General features: G+C 42.4%; 2 protein-coding genes across 2 annotated transcripts; one reads left to right on the top strand and one right to left on the bottom strand.

The window, feature by feature from the left end:
* The first annotated feature begins 3,754 nt into the window (after nt 1-3,754).
* LOC121584233 (trifunctional nucleotide phosphoesterase protein YfkN-like) lies at nt 3,755-7,734 on the top strand. Its single transcript, XM_045212408.1, has 9 exons — nt 3,755-3,960; nt 4,163-4,314; nt 4,730-4,820; nt 5,040-5,532; nt 5,646-5,793; nt 6,246-6,411; nt 6,541-6,686; nt 6,944-7,129; nt 7,272-7,734. The coding sequence occupies exons 1-9, from the start codon at nt 3,827-3,829 to the stop codon at nt 7,388-7,390; spliced, it is 1,635 nt and encodes a 544-aa protein (XP_045068343.1). The 5' UTR covers nt 3,755-3,826; the 3' UTR covers nt 7,391-7,734.
* Nucleotides 7,735-10,610: 2,876 nt separating this feature from the next.
* Nucleotides 10,611-21,589, bottom strand: LOC121584234 (RNA-binding protein 25-like). The gene is made up of 4 exons (XM_041900062.2): nt 20,168-21,589; nt 12,627-12,858; nt 11,457-11,582; nt 10,611-11,226 (listed from the first exon to the last, which is right to left on the bottom strand). Exons 1-4 carry the CDS (start codon nt 21,305-21,307, stop codon nt 11,024-11,026), a joined length of 1,701 nt encoding a protein of 566 aa, XP_041755996.1. The 5' UTR covers nt 21,308-21,589; the 3' UTR covers nt 10,611-11,023.
* Nucleotides 21,590-22,506: the final 917 nt, after the last annotated feature.

The following is a 22,506-nucleotide window of genomic DNA, read 5'->3' as shown; positions in this document are numbered from 1 at the left end:
TTTTGTAGGCCTAATGAATTAACGCTAGTTTGGTCAAATATCAGTTGTGGTATTTTTTTGGTATTTTATTAGGATCCCCATTAGCTGTTGCAAAAGCAGCAGCTACTCTTCCTAGGGTCCACACAAAACATGAAACATGACATAATACAGAACATTAATAGACAAGAACAGCTCAAGGACAGAACTACATACATTAAAACAGGATATCGAGATGACGTCTGCACCTTTATGTGTCGACCAGTGGCGGCTGGCCGATAGAGGGCGCTAGGGCGCCGCCCCTTAAATAAAATTATTTTAAAAATAAAAAATAAAAAATAATAATAATAATAATAATAAAAACATCAGTATGTCAATATTTGTGTGTTTGAAATATGGAATGCACACAGTAATATGTGTAAGATATGATAGAAAATCATATTCGCAACCTTTCCTCTGCCTGTCAAACGCCTCGTCAGCTCTGGGCGATACAGAAAGTGCCCCGAGGAGGCGGGTCTACGTAGCAGTTAAGCCAATTGCTAATTTAAGATATGAATGTATGACATAAAATGTAGTCAATAAGCGATCTTAAATCGAATCCAAGGAGGGCGATTATTTTACCGCCTCAAGCTCGCCCCTGATAAAATAAGGACCGGGGTCCAGTGACGCCATTTTTACTAGACAACAATGGCGAACGCAAAGCGTTACTCCTCCAAGACCCAACCCTAACTCGGTGAAATCTCTCCTCCAAGATCCGTTTGAGAGGAGAACTTTGTCAGAGAAAGTTCGGGTGAAAGAGCTGGGCCCAGATCAACCTGACCTCTCAATCAGACAGCAGGCTAGCGAGAAAGGGAAGCAGTATATGCGCGCGCTTCTCCCGTAGCTGGTACACCAGGAAGGCTTGGCTAGCTGGGTGCACTGATGCTAATGCTTTATTTTGCTTTCCGTGCTTGCTTTTTAAAACGACGGGGTCAGATTCAGCATGGACAGGTACCGGAGTGAGGGATATGAAGCACCTGTCAGAGAAGGTAAAGAAACATGAGAACACCAGGGCACACATGGACAACTCTGTAAAGCTAGCTGTATTAGGAAGGGTGAACATTGCTACGCAGCTGGATGACGGCCACAGGATTGCGGTGAGGAAACACAATGAGGAGGTGGATAAAAACAGGCACATTCTATCCAAAATTACTCGATTGTGTGAAGTTCTGTGGGGCTTTTGAGTTGGCCTTGCGTGGGCACGAGGAGACTGACTCCTCAGACAACCCCGGCATTTTCCGGGGCTTAGTGGATTTTGTTGCCTCCCTCGACAGTGTGCTGGAGGAGCACCTGAAGACAGCTACCGTTTTTAAGGGCACGTCAAAGACGATACAGAACGAGCTGTTGGACTGTATGCTGTCAATGCTTAAGGATTACATCCTGGAGGAAGTAAAGAGTGCTGATTTTATCGCCATTCAAGCTGACGAGACGACTGACGTTTCCACCCACTGCCAGTTGGTGCTTGTGTGAGTGATTATCATAGAGCCGTCACAATTATATTTGTTTTAGTATTTTAAAAGGAAAGAGAAGACACAATCAGACGTTGATAATAATGCAGGAAAGTACTACACAGTTTGTAATAATTATTCAGGTGTCCACCAGGTCAATTTCTAGAAGAGGCCTAGTTGTTATTGAATATTAACTTTATTGCTAAGTGAACAGCAGAACAAAATTATGTTGCATCCCTCTCACAAATGTAATAGAAAAAGGCTTTAAAACGTAATAACATCAGTTAATTATGTACATCACAGGTTAAAAGCAGTTACTAGACATAGTTTGTGTGTATATACACACTGTCTGTCTGTCTGTCTGTCTGTCTGTCTGTCTGTCTGTCTGTCTATATATATATATATAAGTCACTGGTTGTGTGTTGAGGGGGAATTACAGTGAGTTAAGAAGTCTGATTGCAAGTTATCAAATTAAACTTTATTTTTTGGACCCAGGGCCTCAATTCCCTCTTTGTGTGGGGACAGCGCATCTGACGAGCAGCAACAGCCCATCAAGCGACGGAGGATGCTGGGACCAGGAGAACAACAGAGGTTGGCTATAGAGGTAAGTTGTGATGTAATTGTCAGTGTTTCCCACCTAGAACTTTTTTCAGGCCTGGTAGTATGTAGCCAAAACCCTGAACAATCAGCACCTTGGTAATCATATACTTGAGTTGGACATAGGCATGTGTCAGTCAGGATCACTTGCATCAAAATAGCTTAATTGCAAATTAAAGCTGATGATGTATCTTTTACAGGTATGTGATACCATCCTGAGTCATGCCAAAGAGAGGTTCTCCTTCACCCAGCACCTCATCAGCGCAACACTATTGCACGGAGAGTTGTTCCCACAACACAGTGTGAAGTTCCCCGATACAGCGCTTGGAAACAACCGTGGAGGCGTACCCCATGTTGAACAAGGCCAAGCTCAAAACCAAACTGTCCCTCATCTATGAGAACAGTGAGTTCAAGGCTTGTAGTGGTGCAGTGCCCCTGTACCAGTTCTTCATGGAGAACAACCTTCAGAGCACTTTCACAGAGACTGCCAGCCTCCTCAAGATCCTCATCACCACACCCCATGACAACTGCTGAGTCAGAAAGGTGCTTCTCTACACTGAAAAGGATCAAGACCTTCCTGAGAAACAGCATGACACAGGATCGCCTGAACGCTCTGGCCATGCTCTCCATGGAGAAGAAACTTGTCAGGGACATTCCTGACTTTAATCAAAGGGTCATTGAGAGGTTTGCCACTCAGAAGGACAGACGGGCAAAATTCCTGTACAAATAAGATGACAGACACACACACACAGAGCAGCTCTGGCGCATGTTTCTTTGTATATAGTTGACCTTAGCATAAAAAAATCCAGTTATATATGGTACTCTAGAAAGTCTTAATAGTGTCTTTGCTAATATTACTGTATATATGTTGTTTTGTATCAATTAATTGTTGCAGTTCTGGAGCACATTAACAATTAGTCACATTTAGTATGATCATAAAATACTGTATGCTATTCTTCCAGTCAAAGGTTTGGAGTTCATCCACTTGATATCCATTTCTATATTATACATCCTTTCATACAGTGTAAGATTTCCTATAAACTTTATAATAATTTCATGTTATTGTCCACTTTCCACTCTGTTCTGACAGCATGCCTGTTGCGTTGCCTGTTTACTACCAATGGTGAAAAGTTCACTTTAAATGCAAATGAAAGGCTTGGGTTTGTGTAATATGTTTTTGTGTAAGAATGCCTCAACTTTTTAATATTGGCATTAAATAATTACTGAATGTTTCACTGAGCACTGCTGTCCTGCAGTTTGTGTTAAAATATATCGCGATGGTTACAGGAAAAAAAAGTATGGCACAGCCCACCGAGAATATTTTTCACCAGCCGCCACTGGTGTCGACCTACACTAGATTCAATTCAATGTCCAAAGTGCATTGCTACAACACCGCTTGCACCTGGAAGCTTACATGGAGCTGTCCAGGTGCTGATATCCCACGCGCAGTGTTTTGCGTAGGCTAATTAGTCTGTTTCTAATTTATTATGTAACATAATTAAAATAATTAAAACAAGAGCCACAATAGCCTAGATGTTTGTTATTTTGTAATATTTAAATACCTAGGCCTGCCGGTCTAAATGGTAGAAATGCGTTGGTTGTTCATTGCGTCTCGTGCGCTCCTCTTCAGGGTGCGTGACCATTTATCTCCAAGGAGACAAATTCAAGTTAACAACATATAGTTGGCTCTAGTGCGTCATCTGCGCAAAAAGGCAAACGACAGAGCAGCAAGTTCTGCAACAATCACCAGCAGTAGCCTAATAAAAATGGATGACAATATCTCAAGTTTGGAAACAGATGTACCTTGTAACAAACCAGAAGTAGTTCTCACTATTTTACACTTTAATGATGTGTACGAAATAGAAGCAAGACCAGAAGAACCGGTTGGAGGAGCCGCAAGGTAAAGGTTAGCTAACGCTAGCTACAGCTAACGTTAGCTAGTGAGCCTTGAAAGGACATTTAGGCCTAACTAACTTTAACGTCAGTTGGCTAGATCCAGTTTGGGTGAAACTTCACTTTGTCTAGCGTTGGGAAATCTAGCTAGCCTTTGTAAACATTAGAATTTCATGAAACTAAATGTTAGCTATGGTTTTCTCCCCCAGGTTTGCCACTGCTCTAAAAGTATTCCAGTCGCTGAACCCTTTGGTCGTTTTCAGTGGTGACTGTCTGAGCCCTTCCTTGCTAAGCACAGTCACAAAGGGAAAGCATATGGTAGATGTTCTAAATAAATTAGGAGTCCACTGTGCCGTGTATGGTAAGTGCTTCTCTCCAACCATGCATTACTACTTAATTGTACACAAAAATAATCCAGAGAGGATCCCTTTCTCGAAGTTCATTACACAGAGCGCGCGCGCTCTCGCTCTCTCGCTCTCTCTCTCTCTCTCTCTCTCTCTCTCTCTCCACACACACACACACACACACATACACATATTCCTCAAAACGAATAAGGGCTCAGTTCAATCCGCATCGTGGTAGTTCAGCTTTACAGGGTGATTGAAATTTAAAGGCTATGTTCCCGTTTTACCGGAGACTGTATTCAAGGTAAACGATGCATACAGCATGTTGCCTCAATCGGAAATTACCTTTACATTTCTATCGTGGAATCTGTAACGCTTCAGCTTTACAGATTGAATAGAGCCCTAAATGTTGTTTCATTGTCTTCATCTAAGGCAATCATGAGTTTGACTTCGGTGTGGACCTCTTGGAAGAACAGACTAAAATTATGACCTTCCCATGGTTCCTTAGCAATGTGTATGACAGGTCAGTTTCACCTAGCAATACTAGGCTATATGCCAGTGGGTTAACACACTTATGAGCACAATACCTCACAATTGTCAATAAATCTGCAGTTGTAACTAAAGGGCTATTGGTTGACAGGACAATGAGAAGCAACATACAGTATTTCTGTTGAGTGGTCTATGTTGTTTTACTTCCAGTGTTTCATTTTAATGTAAACAGACAACAATTGTTCACTCAAAGGTTCACTAGTGAAACGCTGGGCCATGGCTTGGTCAGCAGCATCCTGGAGTGGAACGGCCTGAAGATCGGTATCATGGGCCTGGTAGAGGAGGACTGGCTGGATACCCTGAGCACTGTGGACAAGAACAACATCAACTATATAGACTATGTGGAGACAGCAGATCGGCTGTCTGCTGAGCTGAGGGACAAAGGGGCTGACCTGGTCATCGCACTCACACACATGAGGTGGCGTAATGACATCAGGCTAGCATCCGAGTCCAACGGTGTGGATCTCATCCTGGGAGGACATGACCATGAGTACGGGGTTCTGGAGGTCAGTGGGATTCTGATCGTGAAGAGCGGCTCAGAGTTCAGGTACCTTTCCAAGATTGATGTTGTGAAGGACCAGGATGGGACTTTCAAGTACAGCTGTGAAAAGATAGCCACAGTGAAAGACCTTGAGGAAGATGCAGAAATCCAGCAGATTGTGAAAGGATACACTGATAATATGCAGGTGAGTTTCAGTTGTTGCAGCTTAATTAGCTTACAGTAGTGTGTGTCTGTGTTAGTAGCCTTCCCATATGCCACTTAGCTGACGTTTTATGAATTTATGTCACTCTGTCTCAGCACATGCTTGGAGAGGTCCTGTGCCACACAGACGTGGCCTTGGATGGACGCTACGCCACCGTGAGACGAGCAGAGTGCAACCTGGGTAATCTGGTCACCAATGCCATGCTGGAGGCCACTCATGCTGAGGTGGCATTTTTAAACTCAGGTTATTACACCTTTCATTTTCTTTATGTTTCAGTCACAGGCATAGTTTTGGCTTATAAGAAATATTACCTCCATATTATATTTTCATAAAACATTTTTTACAGTGCAGACTTGTTGAATACAGAAAGAGTTTGGCACCCAGGTTCATTTGATCACTCTTTTGTTACTGAGAAGTTTCCTGCATAGCAGGAAATGCAAACTTCTAGTGTATTTGAGGTTTAAAAAGGCTTCTAAAGTTTGTAATTTCCTTTTAAAATGTCAGATTTGATTTGCCCTAACAAAAAATGTACCAACCGCTACAATTTTTTTCCCATTAATTATAATCCACATAATAATTCACATTTCCTGTTGCTGCAGGATTATTTTCCTGCTGTAGCAAACTGGCTCAAATTAAGATCCTACATCTGTATGAATGAAACTGTTAAACTACAGTATGACTCTGCCCCTGTATAGGTACTCTGCGTTCTGACCGCTTACACCCGGTGGGCCCCCTGACCATGCATGACCTGCTGCAGATCCTGCCCATAAATGACCCAGTGCTGGTGGTGGAGGCCACAGGGCAGCAGCTCTATGAGGGCCTGGAGAATGGAGTCCGCAACTACCCTGCTCTGGATGGAAGGTAGTGCACTGGAACACAATGGAAAGACACCAAAGCACATCATGAATGAACTGGTTTTATTGTAGTTGGTACTTTATTCTCACAGACAAAGCAATAACAAGGGTTTTTTACACATATTGCATTTTTCAGATTTCCCCAGGTTTCTGGGATCCAGTTTGGCTTTGATCCCAATGGAAAACCTGGCCACAGAGTCATCGCTGAGACTGTGAAGGTTCAAGGCAAGAGTCTGGATAGAGACAGAAAGTATGTGGTGGCCATGAAAGAATTCTTAACTAAAGGTATGGTATATTCTTCTGCTTCATATTAGCACACTCAGCCACAGCCACTGGAATAGCAGTCTACACACTCCCTATGCTAGCAGGCTAATAAAAATGTAGAAAAAAGTAGTCTATTAGTTAGCGGCGGAAGATGCAGTGGTTTTAAGTGGACAGGTAAAACTGTCTCCTCACAGCAGTTTAGCAAGCAGCCATTTGGCTTCAGGGCAATGGAAACATTTACAATAGTCTCCTTTATATCCTCTCGTTTTGTCCTCAGGGCAAAGATGGCTACACCATGTTCAGTGGCTGTCCTCATAGGAACGACATAGAGAATGCTCAGATCCTGTCTACTGTCCTTATCAACCACTTTGAGTCTGGCCAGATCTTCAGAGGCATGAAGAGGTGCAAGTCTGGCCACAGGATGGGCCTTATCAAGGTGTCCAGCAGCCCCTCTGTGTCTGGTGAGCACAGCTGCTTCATTCATTCATAACACTCACCTCCAAGAGCTGACTAATATCCAATCTGTCCTGTTTTTCATTGTTGTGTTGATCACATCTGTGATTGAGAGCTAACCTGGAGTGTGTATTGATGGTGTTTCTGCAGCCATTGAGAGATCCAAGAGTGAGAATCTGGAGGGAGAGGTGAGAGTGGCTGTGGTGCCCGGAGTGGAGGGCAGGATATTCCATGTCCACCCTGAGGGCCATTCAGAAACAGAAAGCTAACAGTGGGCAGGGCTCTTCCTCATCTGAGAATACCACAGAGCAACTAAGCCAGGACTCCATAGTCACTGTGTGAGCCAGGGGACATTACATCAAGTATTTCGCATCTCTCATCTGCTGCTTGCTTTTTATCAGCCTCATAAACAAGGCGGACTGTCAATAAACGCTTGGACAGCAACATGAGATGAAAGTAATTAATTGTATTACTTCCAGGAACAAACACTAATTGTTTTGACTTGAAGTTGTAAATGCAATTCATTGACATTGCACTCAAAATTACTCAAAATAATTTCAGTCAATAAATGTGAATATCGAAAACGAATATATTACCAAAAATGTAATTACACTACCATTCAAAAGTTTGGGATCACTTGTTTTAGAAAAAAAAGCAATTTTTTTGTCCATTAAAATAACATCAAATTGATCAGAAATACAGTGTAGACATTGTTAATGTTGTAAATGGCTATTGTAGCTGGAAACGTTAGATTTTTAATGGAATATCTACATAGGCGTAAAGAGGCCCATTATCAGCAACCATCAGTCCTGTGTTCCAATGGCACGTTGTGTTTGCTAATACAAGTTTATCATTTTAAAAGGCTAATTGATCATTAGAAAACCCTTTTGCAATTATGTTAGCACAGCTGAAAACTGTTGTGCTGATTAAAGAAGCAATACAACTGGCCTTCTTGAGACTAGTTGAGTATCTGGAGCATCAGCAATTGTGGGTTCGATTACAGGCTCAAAATGGCCAGACACAAATAACTTTCTTCTGAAACTCGTCAGTCTATGCTTGTTTTGAGAAATGAAGGCTATTCCATGCGAGAAATTGCCAAGAAACTGAAGATCTCGTACAACGCTGTGTACTACTCCCTTCACAGAACAGCGCAAACTGGCTCTAACCAGAATAGAAAGAGGATTGAGAGGCCCCGGTGCACAACTGAGCAAGAGGACAAATACATTAGAGTGTCTAGTTTGAGAAAAAGACACCTCACAGGTCCTCAACTGGCAGCTTCATTAAATAGTACCCACAAAACCCCAGTCTCAACGTCAACAGTGAAGAGGCGACTCCGGGATGCTGACCTTCTAGGCAGTTGCAAAGAAAAAGCCATATCTCAGACTGCCCACCTTAATCTTTTCTTTATATTGGCCAGTCTGAGATATGGCTTTTTCTTTGCAACTCTGCCTAGGTCAGCATCCCAGAGTCGCCTCTTGATGGTGGTGGTGGTGGTGTATCAGTATTTGAATGGAGGATATGAGCAGAGGGGTCTACATGTGTCCATGACAACATTCCAGTAATAAAGTCAGTATACCGATCTACATTTTTTTATTCAAAACAGTGAAAAGACCCAAGTCACAGAGTCCCTAAAGATAAACAACATGACCAAAACATCCCCAAACAGAATAGGCCATATAATAGTCAAAATGAACATCAATTACAGCAGGGTTCTTTCAACAGTAGAAGCAGGGAATCACTTATTTTGCACCCAACACTCTTGTGTGTGATGTTGTCAAGATAATGTGCTATGAAGAACATTGGCCTTGCACGTTGACTGAGACTCATTAAAAAGGAAAACATCCAGTCGGATTGTTTCAACACAAAAACAAAGTGGTGCATTTCTTCAAGTAATTTCCTTTTTACTGTAAGGAATTGTACAAATCAATTGTACAATACTCTTGTTACCCAATACTCTAATAGCACAATTGCTGATTTCAAGAAATGGCATTGTGAATACTTTGAATTGCAAAGACTACATACACAAGGAGTGCTCTGATGCCAGAAAGAAACAGATAAAACATTATACAATAACCATGAGAGGCATTTAGAGCTGAAGAGAATGAATTGGATCCACAATTCACTTCAAAGACACACTGCTGAGAAACCCATTTTTTAAATGAGTAGTAGAGGAAAAGCCGAAAAATGAAAATAAAATAACATTACTTGTATGTAACTGTTTTCTGTATATATCAGTAAAACAAACCATTCGAAATTATTGATCAGAGTTATACTTCTGGCAGGAGTGAAGGTGGCTTACAAATTGCTATAAGACCTTGGGACCTGGGGACTATAAGGTTCTATCTAGCTGCGCAAAGCATGGTTCTGAGATATTGAGCATTAAAGTTTTCACATCCAATATCTTAGCAATGTTTTATAGAGAATTTTTCTTTCATAACCCATTAAGGTCCTCACCGTGAAGGTACCTAAAGTGCAGAGTATCAAAATCCTAAGACATTTGTCAATCTTTTTTTTTAGGGGGTTGCAATCGCAGATAGAACCTTATGGCTCTGAAATGTCAATCTGGGTTCAGCCATAAGGTTCTATCTGGCACAGAATGCTAAAATTATTTAAATGTAAATAGAAAAGTACAGACATTTAATGATTAAATAAAGAAAATACCCTTCTTTCTAATGATATCATCAAAAATATTAATTAATGTTCATCATGCATTTGTTAAAGTGATCGTTCCCTAAAACGACAAATACACTGTATCCTATGAATAACTAGCAACATTGTTAAAGTTTAGCTCTGGATGAGTAAACTGATATAGTTTTCTGGTCTCTGACACCCAAAGTCAGTAAACTACTTTTTAGATATCAATAAAATGTAGTAATTTTGCAATTTTTGTGAAATACCCCTTCCATGGAGGTTTTCGTATTGATATAGAACAAGACAAAAACAGCAATGCCTCTCCTAAGGGCCTTAATTAAATATGCTCTAAGGCACCTGCATTTATTTGATTTTGCCATAAAGAGCTTACATTATGGCCATTCTTCTGAATAAGTGGTGAAACAAAATCTAAGTAATTTAAAAAGAGGACCAGAACCTATGATATGAATAATCAAGGACTTGGGACTATAAGGGTCTATCTGCAAAATTTATAGTTTTGAGATAATGAGTATTTTTCAAGTCCCAGATCTCAGAACTGTTTTGTGATTTCTTCCTCTTTCATGTGGTCCTCTGTAGCTCAATTGGTAGAGCATGGCGCTTGTAACGCCAGGGTAGTGGGTTCGATCCCCGGGACCACCCATACGTAAAAATGTATGCACACATGACTGTAAGTCGCTTTGGATAAAAGCGTCTGCTAAATGGCATATTATATTATTATTATGACTCAATAAGTATATCATCTTTCAAATAATTATTTTTGATTGACAACCCGGTATTGTGTGACTGGATTGCAGATATAATTTTATAGCACCAAGTTAAACGGTGTTTGCGCAGATAGAAGTTTCAGATTTTTTATTTATTTCATCGTAAATTAACTTTAAAAAAAAAAATCTGACATATCTCACATGTAAAGGACCACCTAAAGAGCAACTCTATGGTCCCAAGTTCACAAAATTGCCTAACTTAGAATCAATCCAGGTACCTTTTTGTTGTTCCTTGTTTCCATTAGACTTGTAACGGTGCCTTAGTGATATTATAGGTTGACTGTGTAGAGATCATGTAATTCTCCAATGCCCCCCATATGGTACCCTGTTTCCTCAATTCAATAGGGATCAGCTGGAACACTGTTGGTTGTATTCTACCAAGCACATCTCCAATTTGTCTGTAACTTACTCTGCCTCGTTTCCTCCATCCATCCATCCATCCATCCATCCTTCCATCCATCCATCTACCCATCTATCCATCTGTCTTTAGAAGGAAGGGAAGAAGAAGTAGCAGAGAAAGCAGAAGATGATGAAGCCGATGATCCAGTTGACAGAGTAGATATAGATAATGACCATGTCCATGTCGAAGTGCCAGCCGCGAGAATTGTCCTCAAAGTCCATGGCGTCTAGACGGTACCCCCCGTGGGGAAACTGACGCCTGGCTATCGGACTAGCTTGCCTATGGAAACCTGGAGAGGGGTTGGAATGACGGAAAAATCTGGTTATTCCAACTTTTCTTCTGCATCTACGTTAATCTTGGAATAGAAAGTGTACAGTAAGTAATAAATAATAATTCTGTAATCATAACATAATGATAATAAACAAATAAATACATTACCATTTGGTCATCTTATTTCTAAAAAGTAGAACCAATAAGCTTGCTTAATCAAGTCTATACAGTAGAGTCAATAACACTCACCTCCAAAAATACGGAAAAGTTTCCTGCAGCTTGGGAGCGGCCATTTTGCACAACTTGCCTTCTGGAAAGTCTGTTTCCGGGAGAGGTATTCCTTTGGGAAGAACGTCCGTGCTGTGTGGTTCAACTCTGCAACACAGACAAAAAACAATAAAAGGCTCTTCTTTGGTTTACTATCTCATTCTCTTAGTATCAAACGCCATCACTGTTTATCTCTAACTATTTGGGTAGATTCTGGTAGATTTTCTATATTTTCTAATAGTTAAATGTTTGCACTTTTGTATTCATGTGTGATACATACAGGAATCAGCATTTTTGAAGATAAAATAAGTGTAGGATTTGAAGTGGTTCAAGGCACTCTGTCTGTCGCTGTCTCTCCTCTCAGACAACTACTGTTGTTGCTAGTGTGACCTTGGCTTGGATAATCAGCAGTATAATCCCATTTAAAACCACACTGTCCAAATATTAAGTACCCTTAATGGGTATGAGGTTCTCACGTTACACTTAGCACACAAATCACCTGCAATCAATCACCTTACAGTGTGCAACAAGTTTATAGTTTCTACGTGTGACCCATGTGAACGTAGCTAGGCTACATAAGCTTTGCTGTGGCAGGTTTGAAACCTGTCCTTCTTCAGTCTACAGCCCTCCATCGTATTCATGTGTTGAAATAGAAGGTTGATTCTGTTGTATTTCCTGGCCAGTGCTGAACCCAAGGTGTGTAACATTCCCTAGAGGAACTGCAGGATCAAACACACAGATAGTTGCGCCTCAGTAATGCACCATGTCCAGATAAGTATGTTTGTCTTGATCTGTTAATGATCTAAACAGCATGAATCGTCATAAATGCAGTACAGCTGTTCCTTTTGTGGACGATGATAACTGTGGCGTGTCTTCAAGTGAAGTAGTATGTTCCAATTCTCTACAACAATTTCCTTTCCTTACCTTTGTCCCTTTGTGACCACTGATCGGTGGAAGTACTGGATGGTTTCTAGCCTTGGTACCAGTCTGTTTAGCTATTCCACTCCTTGTACTCCATGTCATATGCTTCTTTGGCTAAACAGACTGGTACCCATTCTAGATGGTTCCACCATGGCTCTTCCAACTGCAGTCTTTTATAGAGCAGTGGTCATGAGAGAGACAAGGAGAAAAGGGTTTGGATACTGTGCTCACCCTTCTGGAAGAAGACGTGAGTGATGGTGGTCCTGCAGAGTGGGCAGGGGGTGTTGGTTGGGCTGTTCTTGGCCAGGGTACGGAGGCAGGGCTCACAGAAGATGTGGTTACAGGGGTGGCACATGTAGGGGCTGAAGTAAACGTCCAGACAGACAGCGCAGATGAAGCCCTCTCTGTCCCCAGCACTCACATCCTCCTCCTCACTGCTGCTCGATGGGTTCCCTGTCGAACTCTGCAGAGACACAGAACATGACAACAGGGTTGCATAGCTTTTTCAATATAACAGGAAAAAAACTGACAGATCAGTTGGGTTTCCTGTGGAAGTCTAGGACAGAAAATGGCAGAACGACACAACCCATTCAAGGTTGTAAGGTCTCATGACCATAATATTAAAATACATGCTGATGAGTTGTACTCCTGAAGGCAGAGAGAGACACCCAGCCATGTAAATATAACCCATATAACCTTTGAACTCTTTATGAATCTCAAATGAGGCTTTGACAGCCGCTCGTCAAACAGACTGCGCATGATTTCAAGTGACTGTGTCAGCTGGTAGTAGCCATTTGTGAGAATGTGTTCTTTTCCCCCTGATATTCTATTCCATGAATCTATATTTGAGGTGTGGGCAGGTGTACCAGTGCAGGCCTGATGAAGGGAGATGAGTTGAGAGTTTGGTAGATATGAAATAAAATGGTGAAATTAGGTAACCGGTGAAGTAAGCCACTGTTTGTAATAATGCTAGGCCTATATAATCTTCCAATATATTATTCTGACAAATGTCAGTTAGTCAAGAATACAAGTGTATACAGTAGCATAGTGATGAATCAAAGCTTTTATAGAGAGCTGCTTTGCTCCAGTCATTAAAAGCGAAGACAGTCTGAGTCCAATAAGCGTGTTAAATTATTAACTTGGAGATGGGTTTGCATTAGCAGGTACTCTAAATCTAGGAAAAGTCTGACATCCCACTAAGCCATTTATAAGCCTGGCACCTAATTTAGGTTTGAACTGGGGCAGTAGAAACAACTATTTTGTTGGAGGGAAAGCTAAGATGTGAGAAATTTGGTAGAAAATAGGAAGCAGTCAGCTCAGTTCTTCAGACACTCTAGGGCAGGGGTTCCCAAACTTTTTCACTCAGGCCCCCCTTCCAGCATTGGGGAACATCCCTCGCCCTGATATTGCACCTTGTGTATTCCACTATCACAACTTTCAAGAGAAAGTTGAAAGCAGGACTGAGTTCCTCCCCCCAAAAATGCTCTAGGGGACCATCACAAGACACTGATAAAAACGGATTAATACACACCTCAAGCACATTGTATTTGTTTTTAAATGTATCTATTCTACCTTATTGTTACCAGGAAGTCGCTTGCTTTTTGAAAGACAGACAGAGAGAGAGAGAGAGAGAGAGAGAGAGTGAGAGAGAGAGCGAGAGAGATCCACAGTCGACTCACTCCCCCCTCATATCAGGGACAAAATACGGACTCTGGATCACCGCCTGGGGGTATCTTCATCCTACTCCCCCTCAGGGCTCCCATCCCTCCCCTTCTATCCTGGGGTTAGGTATATGCATGTAGCCTACAAGAGCCTGGAGCCTGGAGCCCATGGAGTTGTTTGAACATTGCTGCGTGGACCTGCTCCCATTCAGCCACAAGAGCATTAGTGAGGTCGGGCACTGATGTTGGGCCATTAGGCCTGGCTCGCTGTCTGCGTTCCAATTCATCCCAAAAGTGTTTGATGGGGTTGAGGTCAGGGCTCTGTGCAGGTCAGTCAAGTTTTTCCACAACGATCTTGGCAAATCATTTATGTATGGACCTCGCTTTGTGCACGGGGGCATTGTCATGCTGAAACAGGAAAGTGCCTTCCCCAAACTGTTGCCACAAAGTTGGAAGCACAGAATCGTCTAGAATGTCATTGTATGCTATAGCGTTAAGATTTCCCTTCACTGGAACTAAAGGGCCTAGCCCGGACCATGAACAACAGCCCCAGACCATTATTCCTCCTCCACCAAACTTTACACTTGGCACAATGCATTGTGGCAGGTTGCGTTCTCCTGGCGTCAGCCAAACTCAGATTTGTGCGTCGGACTGCCAGATGGTGAAGCGTGATTCATCACTTCAGAGAACGCGTTTCCATTGCTCCAGAGTCCAATGGCGGTGAGCTTTACACCACTCCAGCCGATACTTGGCATTGCGCATGGTGATATTAGGCTTGTGTGCAGCTGCTCAGCCATGGAAACCCATTTCATGAAGCTCCCGACGAACAGTTATAATAATAATAATTTGCCATTTAGCAGACGCTTTTATCCAAAGCGACTTACAGTCATGCGTGCATACATTTTTGTGTATGGGTGGTCCCGGGGATCGAACCCACTACCTTGGCGTTACAAGCGCCGTGCTCTACCAGCTGAGCTACAGAGGACCACAGTTCTTGTGCTGACGTTGTTTCCAGAGGCAGTTTGGAACTCGGTAGTGAGTGTTGCAACCGAGGACAGACTATTTTTACGCGCTAGGCGCTTCAGCACTCGGCGGTCCCGTTCTGTGAGCTTGTGTGGCCTACCACTTTGTTGCTGAGCCGTTGTTGCTCCTAGCTGTTTCCACTTCACAATAACAGCACTGACAGTTGACTGGGGCAGCTCTAGCAGGGCAGAAATTTGACAGACTGACAGGTGGCATCCTAGGACGGTGCCACGTTGAAAGTCAATGAGCTCTTCAGTAAGGCCATTCTACTGCCAATGTTTGACTATGGAGATTGCATGGCTGTGTGCTCAATTTTATACACCTGTCAGCAACGGGTGTGGCTGAAATAGCCAAATCCACTAATTTGAAGGGGTGTCCACATACTTTTGTATATATAGTGTATAACGATAGTAGCCACAACTACGGTGTGTTTTTAATTCAGTGTTCATAAATCCTGACCCTGTGAACCCACGGTGTATACAGGATTTTGATTTACCCTAGTACTATATTTTGCCTTGGAGTATTATCCAACTCCTCAGTACAAAAGTGTAATTTCCACTCACAGCATTCAAACTGGCATCTTCAAGTAGTAATCTAGCCAACTCCATAACTCCATCCATAGCAAGTTATTCATAACAATGCACAAAACCAATCTCAGCTAGGAGAACATTGTATGTGTAATGTGTATGGCAGCTTCTACATATACTATTTGCCATCATGCCCACAGAGAATGATGTCAGAAACAACACAACAGCCAGTCACAATCATTCCAGTCCAGCAACGTGACTATGGATCTGCACCGGCCAATCCAACTGGAATCTGTTCTTTTGTTTGGGTGGTTTTGAAGGGCTCTCTGCCCAAGCATCATCATGCAGCCAATTCAGATATAACCCCACTTTAACTGCACAGACAATGGCTATTGAGTCAAGCTGGCCGCTGATGGGGCTTGTTTAGAGTCAGCGGGACACCCACACTCACATACACGCGCACACACACACAGGCCACATGCACACGCACATGCACAGTGGAGGCTCCTGAGGGGAGGACGGCTCATAATAATGTCTGGAACGGAGCGAATGGAATGGCATCATACACATGGAACCCATGTATTAGATGCCATTCCGCTCCAGCCACTACCACGAGCCCGTCCCCCCCAATGAAGGTGCCACCAACCTCCTGTGATGCAGACACATGCAGGCAGGCAGGCACACACATCCCATGACATTGATGGGCCTGTTGAGAGTCAGTAAATAAGCCCACACAGTTACTGAACATGTAATGCAGAGAGAGAGAGAGAGGTGAGGGAACAATTCACTTTTGTTCCACAGTATAGTACATGGCTGCCTCGTTTTTGTCAATAAATGCCTCATTCACTTTGGGTAAAATAAACTTCATGTGCCTACACCACCCGCTTTTGCCTGCATACAACAAAGCTCCGTCCTTGCCATGTCTTGTTTGGCACAGGGACATGTTGGCTAAAGAAACAAACTGGAACCTTGTCTATTGAGACACATTGGCTGTCTGCTACAGAGCTGAACTATTTACATATGATATACGCCAGTATGCAAATGCTACAGTGTGCAGAAACACGCATGTCGTCACACACAGCGCACTGCTTGGTATTTGTGTTAATGACACACTGTTGTTGTAGAGCTTAAGGTTTTTATACAACAACCCAATGTCCTGAATTGTTCATGGGTTCGTAGCCCTTTCCTTCAGGTAAATGAAAGGAAAAGATACACACAGCCGATTGGGCATACCACGTCATTTCAACATGGAGAACTGGGAAACATTTGGTACATACGTTGATCACTGACATTCCAACCTATTTTCACCTTCTCAAAAAGTTTGCTGAATTCCCAATGTATTGTCACTATGCTTTCAACCATCTAAAAACTCAACCAAATTCCAATGGAAAATCAGTGTCTGATTGTTGGTTTAGTTGTGACCTACAGTAAATGTGTTATCACTGTGCTTTCAACCATTTAAAAGCACAGCAAAGTTTAAATGGGAATACAACGTTAGATATTTAGTTTATTTATACAACAACTTAATGTCTTATCGCTGTGCGTCATCTAATAGCACAACAAAATTACCTGGATTGGATTAAAGTACATGGTGCAAGTGATCAATGCCGTTTGAGATTCTGTGCAGATTATTATAGCAATTGTGAGGATTTCCACAGACCTGCTACCCTGAACATGCACACTTTCTATGATTACATAAGAATATTTATTGTTACAGTAACCTCAAAATGTAGCCATGGATGTGTTACTCGTTTTAAGGTTGAATTAATACTGTTACATTAGTTTGCAAGATAGCCTTAACATTAAGCAATTTACTGTCTTACAAAAGTAATATTGAATTGTATTTGGTTGACAACACAACCTAATATCAACATTTAATGGAGATGTATCTACTGCTTGGATTGTTCGATCTGAGCCACTGGCTTAATCATATTCTTTAATTTCTTTAACCTTTATTTTTGGTTGAGATGGAGATTTGAATCCAACATATAATTTGTTAACTTGTCGCAAATTAATAGACTATTTACCATATTGCAAAAGTGATATTGAATTGCGTTTGGTTGTCAACGCAACCAAACATCAACATTTGAAGGAGATGTTTCTTCTGCTTGGACATCTGTGCCACTGACTCTGGCTTTAATTCCAGTTTGTCTAAAAATGTATAAATGATATGTTGGATTCACGTCTACGTTTCAACCACAAATCTAAGTTAAAGAATAGCACTAAATCACGTCAAATCAAACTTTAAATGCACTTTAAATACAGTTTAATTTATCCTATTGTTTAACTTAGATTTTTGGTTGAGATGGAGACGTGAATCCAACATATTTATTATTAACTTGTAGATTACATTGGAAATCAACCAAAACTTGAAACCCTAGGCCTATATGTATTGTCTGTTTTTAGTTGAATTCTGGGCTGAATTACTTCTCAAAACTATTCATCCCCCTTGGCGTTTTTCCTACTTTATTGCATTACAACCTGTCATTTAAATTGATTTTTATTTGGATTTCATGTAATGGACATACACAAAATAGTCCAAATTGGTGAAGTGAAATGAAAAAAATAACTTGTTTCAAAAAATTCTAAAAAATAAATAACGGAAAAGTGGTATGTGCATATGTATTCACACCCTTTGCTATGAAGCCCCTAAATAAGATCTGGTGCAACCAATTACCTTCAGAAGTCACATAATTAGTTAAATAAAATCCACCTGTGTGCAATCTAAGTGTCACATGATCTGTCACATGATCTCAGTATATACACACCTGTTCTGAAAGGCCCCAGAGTCTGCAACACCACTAAGCAAGGGGCACCACCAAGCAAGCGGCACCATGAAAACCAAGGAGCTCTCCAAACAGGTCAGGGACAAAGTTGTGGAGAAGTACAGATCAGGGTTGGGTTATCAAAAAATATCTGAAACTTTGAACATCCCATGCATGGAGCGCCATTAAATCCATTATAAATTTTTTTAAAGAATATGGCACCACAACAAACCTGCCAAGAGAGGGCCGCCCACCAAAACTCATGGACCAGGCAAGGAGGGCATTAATCAGAGAGGCAACAAAGAGACCAAAGATAAGCTGCAAAGCTCCACAGTGGAGATTGGAGTATCTGTCCATAGGACCACTTTAGCCATACACTCCACTGAGCTGGGCTTTATGGAAGAGTGGCCAGAAAAAAGCCATTGCTTAAAGAAAAAAATAAGCAAACACGTTTGGTGTTCGCCAAAAGCCATGTGGGAGACTCCCCAAACATATGGAAGAAGGTACTCTGGTCAGATGAGACTAAAATTGAGCTTTTTGGCCATCAAGGATTACGGAAATTCTTGAGGGAAACCTGTTTCAGTCTTCCAGAGATTTGAGACTGGGACGGAGGTTCACCTTCTAGCAGGACAATGACCCTAAGCATACTGCTAAAGCAACACTTGAGTGGTTTAAGGGGAAACATTTAAATGTCTTGGAATGGCCTAGTCAAAGCCCAGACCTCAATCCAATTGAGAATATGTGGTATGACTTAAAGATTACTGTACACCAGCGGAACCCATCCAACTTGAAGGAGCTGGAGCAGTTTTGCCTTGAAGAATGGGCAAAAATCGCAGTGGCTAGATGTGCCAAGCTTATAGAGACATACCCCAAGAGACTTGCAGCTGTAATTACTGCAAAAGGTGGCTCTACAAAGTATTGACTTCGGGGGGTGGTGCCCCTTGAATAGTTATGCACGCTGAAGTTTTCTGGTTTTTTGTCTTATTTCTTGTTTGTTTCACACATAAAAAATATTTTGCATCTTAAAAGTTTTAGGCATGTTGTGTAAATCAAATGATACAAACCCCCAAAATCCATTTAAATTCCAGGTTGTAAGGCAACAAAATAGGAAAAATGCCAAGGGGGGTGAATACTTTCGCAAGCCACTGTAGGCTCATTGATGATGTATGATTGATAAAGTATGGTTTTGTTTGCTCTGTTGAACCTACCCTTTCGAATGACTTCGATAGCAACAGTGAATCTATTTAGTGGACATTTCTCAACAATCACTCTTATGATAGCACATTGGTTATAGTCAGTGACAAATATCAAAACTCAGCAGGGCTGGGCTTGGTTAATACCCTGGATGAGAAACAAAGGGAACGCTGTAGATAGATCAACTCTCCAGTAGGAGGTGCTGCTCAGACTATCGTTATTTTTCTTATAATGGATATTACGTTGAAGATCTGACATTGTTTCAAAGGTACAGACTCAACATATTTTATACAAGGTTTGTCTATGTTGAAAATTTGTTACTATGATGACATAATCCTGTGGTTGAAATTCTACCCTCAAAACAACATTTTACGTTGATTACTTTTTTCAAATCCAATATATTTTCCACCTAGATTCCACATCACAATACGTTGACAAATTACGTTGAAACAACATTGATTTAACCAGTTTGTGCCCAGTGGGAGTATACTGCTGAGCAGCAATAATCTTGTATTCAAGGGGAAGTTCAGTATTTTATCATTTAATGTTAGATGGTTCTTCACCCTGAAAGTAGACAGCAAATCAAATGCCGTCTCTCTCACCTGTCTAGTCTCCTGCAGCTGGCTCTGTCTCCATCTCTCTCTCCTCCTCTGCCTCCTCCTCAGACTCTTCATCCTTTTCCTCTCTCTTTTAGTCATCCTCCTATCCATCGCTGCTGGAGTAGGGGACAAGGGCACAGCCGGAGTCAGGGTCTGAGTCACCACCCCCATCACACCACTACCCCCTTCTCCCTCCTCCTCTTCCTCCTCCTCTTCTTCTCCCTCTTCTTCCTCCTCCTCTTCCTCTTCCAGCTCTAAGCTGCTGTGGGAGAAGAGGCATGTCCGAGTCCTTCTTCTCGGGGACAATCGGCCAATCCCAATCCCTGACCCTGGCTCTCTAACCGTGTATATGCCACGTCGCATTTCCGTGATGTCCGTCCTTGGCGACAGTCTCCTTGGTGACAGAGTGGAGGTTCTGATTCGGATGGATGGGCGGAGTAAGGCGGGAGAGATGGAGCCGGAGGCTTGGCGTGTAGACCTGAGGGTGGTGCTAGATCGTTGGTAACTGGCGTAGGGGCATCCAGGTGAGGGTAGTCCTCTCTGCAGTCTCCCCTGACCCTCAGGAGCCTCCATGGTTTGAAGAGGGTTGGCGTTACTGTTTGAAAAGCTTTGTGTCCTGCTGCTCTGGTCCTCTCTGTCCCATATTCTCTCTCTGTCCCTGTCCCTGTTTCTATCCCAGTCACTCGCTTTGTCTCTGTCTTGGTCTCTGGTCTCTCTGTCTCTATCTCTCTCCGTCTCACGGTCTCTATTTCTGTCACCTGCACTCTCTTTATCGCTGTCCCTCTCTCTCGCTCTGTTTCTCTCTTCTGCCGTCCCTCGTTCTCTGTCCCTCTCCCTATCACGGTCTCTATTCCTCTCTCCTGCTCTCGCCCTGTCCATCTCTCTGTAGTCCTCACTACGAGCCTTTCTATGTGCTTTTCTCCCAGGCAGTGTCAGCCTTGCTATCTGCTCCACCCCAGCTGAGCGAGCCTCGCTCTCTGGTCCACCTGGATCTACGTACCTTAACCGAGGCCTGACCTCTAGACACAAGGCTTCAGTCATACGCCCCAGCTCACTATCACTGTCTTCTCCACTATCACCACCACCCACATCACCACCAGCAGCAACATCATAAAGACTAGTGGCTCCCACACGCGAGCACATGACCCAGCTCTCTCAGCCCTCACCAGTACACCTGATATACCCCCACCCAGCCTACCCTCTCTTCTAATACATTCACTCCAGATGGCTACCTCTCTCTCTGGTCCTCTCTCCCTTTCACTCTTTCCAGTTGATATCACTCCCTGTCCCTCTCCCTGGTGTAGTCGCTGGTGGTTCTGGATGCTCGGGCCTATAGCTCTCTCAGGGCTGAGGGGAGCGTTCGAGCACACCGTCGACCCCCAGATGTTCACAGATTTGAGCAGAGCAGAGCCGCCACCTGCCCTACCCTGGTGTCCCCCTGGGACTTTCTGCACTGTTGACAAAGCTATAGCCCCCCTGGTGAGCCCCAGCACAAAATGGGTGCATTCAGTCTCCCAATTGTCCTGCGGGGCCTATAGAAAAATATGCAGCCACACAGCACAACAATGCAGCCATTGAACACAAAAACAGAAGGTGAAATAACCAGAGTTTCTTTTTCAACAAACATGGTCAGCTCTTTCACTTTCTGGTTAATCAGCAGGGTGTGTGTGTGTGTGTGTGTGTGTGTGTGTGTGTGTGTGTGTGTGTGTGTGTGTGTGTGTGTGTGTGTGTGTGTGTGTGTGTGTGTGTGTGTGTGTGTGTGTGTGTGTGTGTGTGTGTGTAGATTAGTGTCAGTGGAATGTTGCTAAATAGATAAGTACATTAACTTGTGTATTTAAATTGTAATGATTAATGTAAAATACTTTAATTAATGAGTAACTGGTGATGTAATAACTTTTGAGGGGGGAATAATCTATTGATTTAAGAGGCAACATTTCTTTAAATAGCATTTAGTGGGTGATGGGCAGTCAAGGTGTTTGTTTGGGAAACTGAAACTGAAAATTGTAAATATTATTATCATAAATTAGAAGGTGAGATTTGAAATTGTTGTATTTTTGTAGTACATGTAAAAGCAATGAGTGAGAGGCCCATTCATTCTGTGAGAGAATAGCCCAGTTCCTCTGCAGCAAATCCTTGACGGTATAAAATGTGTAGGCTATCAGCGTAGTAGGCCTATCACACGCCACTACTAGCCCGTTGGTGGGAAACAGAATCGCATCATAGAGTAGCGTACACAAAGTCCGCGTGTTGGGTAGGACTTTATTTTACAGTATAGACATTATGTAGGCCTACTTAACTACACGGTGAAATGGTAATTACACAATAATAATTCATGTAGGCCT

Source organism: Coregonus clupeaformis, unplaced genomic scaffold, assembly GCF_020615455.1.
Source record: "Coregonus clupeaformis isolate EN_2021a unplaced genomic scaffold, ASM2061545v1 scaf0011, whole genome shotgun sequence".
Lineage (NCBI taxonomy): Eukaryota > Metazoa > Chordata > Actinopteri > Salmoniformes > Salmonidae > Coregonus > Coregonus clupeaformis.
This window is presented reverse-complemented; position numbering and strand designations above follow the sequence as displayed.

Bases quoted from the DNA above. Each gene is read 5' to 3' on its own strand.
- LOC121584233 (XM_045212408.1), top strand. From the start codon at position 3,827: ATGGATGACAATATCTCAAGTTTGGAAACAGATGTACCTTGTAACAAA. The intron at 5,533-5,645 runs GTGAGTTTCAGT...ACTCTGTCTCAG, and splicing joins GATACACTGATAATATGCAG to CACATGCTTGGAGAGGTCCT. The intron at 5,794-6,245 runs GTTATTACACCT...GCCCCTGTATAG, and splicing joins GGTGGCATTTTTAAACTCAG to GTACTCTGCGTTCTGACCGC.
- LOC121584234 (XM_041900062.2), bottom strand. From the start codon at position 21,307: ATGTGCTCGCGTGTGGGAGCCACTAGTCTTTATGATGTTGCTGCTGGT. The intron at 12,859-20,167 runs GTGAGAGAGACG...GTGTCTCTGCAG, and splicing joins AGCTGCAGGAGACTAGACAG to AGTTCGACAGGGAACCCATC. The intron at 11,227-11,456 runs GTGAGTGTTATT...ACCCCTCTCCAG, and splicing joins ACTTTTCCGTATTTTTGGAG to GTTTCCATAGGCAAGCTAGT.